A 3,913-nucleotide genomic window follows, 5' to 3' on the forward strand; every position below is an offset into this window, starting at 1 on the left:
GATGTCGTTCAGAAGCACGATGAAAACCCTACGCCCGAACCATCCAGCTCAGAAAATAAAACTCCATCAAAATCATCGACCTCAGCTACAAATCTTATCCACCATCTCACGATCCTTAATGGCAACGAAATGATGAGTACAATAGCTGATATCAAAAGCATGTTATATATATCAGGACATTTAACTCAGTAATAAATTATCATAAAGCAAAGTATAAAGTAACTTATTATGGTTGATCTATATGAGATCTCTATTCCTACATACATGTATTAGTGTTAGACTGTTACATGTTAATTTAACACATTGTGTCAAAGTACTTCCATAGCTAAGTGGAAAACGTAATGGCGTTTGAAGCGAATGGTACTGGGTTCGAGTCCCAGAGTGAACATCAACTCTGAGATGCAGGCAAATCCAGCTGACGACTCCCAAAAATAGGACGAAACGCGCATCCTAGATTCCACTGCTAGCCACTATCCATCTTTGCATAGAATAAATGTATGACGGAAAGATAAGAGAATAAGTTTTGTGATCTTTGTGACCTTTGTTTCAAGGACATATTAGTGATGTATATATAATCATGAGTTGTGTGCCTGTTCGTTAAGATTATAGATGTCACTAATGAATCAACATAGTACCTAGCAAGAGTGTTTACTGACCCATGTTGTCTTAATCTCAAATTACTTCATCAACAAGACTAAACGCTGAAAATAAGTTTCCTTTAATTGTATTTTCATTCATCAAATCAAGATCTAATTGACCAGGGGCCAATGTTGGGAATAGTAGATCCTCAGAAATTAATTGGTAAACTCATTTTCGTAGTTTTATTTTGGAAATTTTAATTAACCATTTTCGCGCCAAAAGTGCTCAACTTAAATGTCATTGGCTCGTTTTGGGTTTTAGTACGCTATTTTGTGACCTTTGTTTCAAGGACATATTAGTGATGTATATATAATCACGAGTTGTGTGCCTGTTCGTTAAGATTATAGATGTCACTAATGAATCAACATAGTACCTAGCAAGAGTGTTTACTGACCCATGTTGTCAATCCACACATCACCATGGCCAGAAGAAATCAAAAGATTTGGACTCCATCATGAAGAACATTTACGGTTACAAAAGATAGACATAATAAGTATAAATATTATTTTCATAGTTGAAACCGTGAGTCAATTGAAGCTAGACCACCATGGAAAACGTGGAAGCACTGGACGGCCGTTTCGTCCTATTATGGGACTCCTCAGCAGTGCTCATTCACAACCACGCCTCGAGAGCGAGATTCGAACCATTCTCACGCCAGAGCACTTAACCGATAGACCACTGAGCCGGCATCCGATGGTATTTATGTCTAACTCCAACCAATCCACAAAATCTGAGTAACCGTTCACCAACTGTCTTCAGTGAGTTCCTATCTCACAACGAAACGGCCTAGCTTCAATTGACTCAAGCTTTGAACTATGAAAATAATGAAATCCCTACAAAACCCCCTTCTGATAATAACTCAATTTACTTACCATCCTTTCTTACTAATGATGTATCTGTAGTGATACCACTAATTTCTTCAGATATTACACCTAAATTAAATGGCTCTGATTGATAATGTTTGATACGATCACCATCTTTAATATCACCAATACAATGACCCCATGCATTCCAACGTAAATCTTGTTCACCAGGTATTTCAATTTCTTTTAATATTAATGTATTTCCACTAATTTGTGCATTACTAGACCATGGTATTAAGTAAGCATGTTTTTCAGGATCAATAAATTGCCAACCAATTAAAATTTGATTATCTTTTAAAATTTCTTGAGTTTTGGTATCTAATTGAAAAGTTTTATTTTGAAAAAAAAAACAAAAATTTTTTTTAAAAATCGATTTTTTTCCAAAGAGTACGACCCCCTAACTTCAAAAGTTATAAAACTCAAATAAACAGTTGACAACCACTTAGTGTTAGGAAAAGACGATAGGTGTGGATAGGATATGCATTGCAGAAATAATCAAACTGCCATGTAGCACGAAACTCGGGTCCAGGGTTTCCTGTTGACCAACTTCAACCACCATCTTATCTCAACATGGTGTACGCAGTATTGAGTCACCTAGACTAGTGGACACATTGCAACTTGAGAGATAGCATTCGATCGGTACTAAGAAGGACTTGATACACATGACATTGATCATCACCCAGTGATCAATCGATTGTGATAATCAAACTGCATTACAAGCCATGTGTTAACCTGGAATCCCGAAGTGAAACGGAAAGGATGGATACTAAGGAACACACTACTTCGAGAATTACGAGCAGATATGTAAACGATGGATAACGATTGGAAAGGATTGTCTAGGACACAGTTGAATAGAGAATGCCATTAGGTGGCCTATGCTCCTCCTTTACGAGGGGTAACAGGCGTAAGTAATTTATCGTATTTTAGTATTCAGAACATATTTGACGGCTCTCATAGTTTTCATATATGGGATAGTATGCATATTAAAGAAAATCAAATGTTGAGAGATATCTAAAATCACCAGGTTTGTTATCCACATGAAACTGACGACTAATGAAAAGTTAATCGGTGTCAATTTCCCAGTCGTAAGGGAAGTTGGTCGTCTCTGAATAGGTCACTGATAGCGTCTATGCTTGTGACACTTATTGACGTGGATTCGATTCCCACCACCTCTCTGATGACTGTAGAGAAACCTTTTTGACATGTCCCGATTAAAACCCAACCCACATGGAGAAAAGTTTCCTGCCTAACATATCCAACCATCTATCATCAAAAGGTAGTGAACGGGATGTCAAATCAGTTACACTAGTAGACATATTATGATTTGACTGATAGGAATCAATCAATATTAAAGCTAGACTAACATGATATTGGTCACTATTCACTGGTCAATCAATTCACATGATCTAATTATTTTATATTAAGTAATAGAAGGTCCTCAAATGCCCTGGTATGGCCGAGAGTGGGGAGAGTCCGCTCTCCCTCTCCGAATGCTCTCACATGGCCACGCATATTTACCCTCTGCCACGGAAGTCCTACTCACTGCCTTCTCGTGACATTACTGTTGCTTACGAAGTTGAGAGGACGAAAAGAGAATGTCCGGCACTTTAACCAGGTTGGTGGATATAGAGGATCCACCTAGGGTAATTAGAAAACCCTGATTTCAAACCAATGGTGCACATGGGCTCCAGTTTCCTGAGGGAACAAATGTCGTATGAATCAATCGTTGATCACCGGCTACCATGGGACTGCATCTCCCCACGATGCTCTACTACCTTGTGGATCAGACCTTTAGGTCAAAGGCTCCAGATGTGGCCCCCTAAGAAAAGAACCTGCTTTAGTTTGGGCACCTGGTCAGTATCACAGCCCTCACACAAATCTCATTTGATTTGTGTGCCCCTTTGTACCAATATTTATGTGTTTAAATAAAGAAATAAATAATAAAAGGGAATACATCTTGTTTACCAATACTTACTTCTTGCCTCACATGTTAATTCAACATTTGAACCTTCTTGAACAATTTTATTCCCTTCAGCATCTAATCCTTTTACAATTAATTCAATACTCTTATCATCAGCTATTCACATCAATAACAAAAAAAGAAAATAAGCAAGAAACATAATCAAAGTAATTATTTAGAAACTTTCTTATTACTACTTATATCATACATATAAGTAGTTTTCATAGTTGAAAGCGTGAGTCAATTGAAGGTAGACCACTAGGGAAAACCTGTAAGCACTGAACGGCCGTTTTGTCCTATTGCGCGACCCCTCAGTAGTGCGTATCCACGATCTCGCCTCACGAGATTCAAACCCAGGACCTGCCAGTCTTGCGCCAGAGCACTTAACCTAGACTGTTAGGTCCTGGGTTCGAATCTCGCGAAGTGAGGTCGTGGATGCGCACTAGAAGTA

At 38.2% G+C, this 3,913-nt stretch overlaps 1 protein-coding gene and 1 non-coding gene across 2 annotated transcripts in view; one reads left to right on the forward strand and one right to left on the reverse strand.

The window, feature by feature from the left end:
- Smp_208030 (hypothetical protein) overlaps positions 1 to 3,913 on the reverse strand; it is a gene marked incomplete at both ends in the record, with an annotated part of 104,256 nt that overhangs the window by 34,178 nt on the left and 66,165 nt on the right. The window contains one exon of the mRNA XM_018796422.1: positions 1,572 to 1,820. Within this exon, the coding sequence (XP_018650636.1) occupies positions 1,572 to 1,820 (249 nt within the window). The remainder of the gene's footprint in view (positions 1 to 1,571; positions 1,821 to 3,913) is intronic.
- On the forward strand, positions 317 to 388 carry Smp_tRNA_00998_Pseudo_TTG.1.1. Its single transcript has one exon. It is a non-coding gene (tRNA).

Source organism: Schistosoma mansoni, chromosome 2, assembly GCF_000237925.1.
Source record: "Schistosoma mansoni strain Puerto Rico chromosome 2, complete genome".
NCBI classification, from domain to species: domain Eukaryota; kingdom Metazoa; phylum Platyhelminthes; class Trematoda; order Strigeidida; family Schistosomatidae; genus Schistosoma; species Schistosoma mansoni.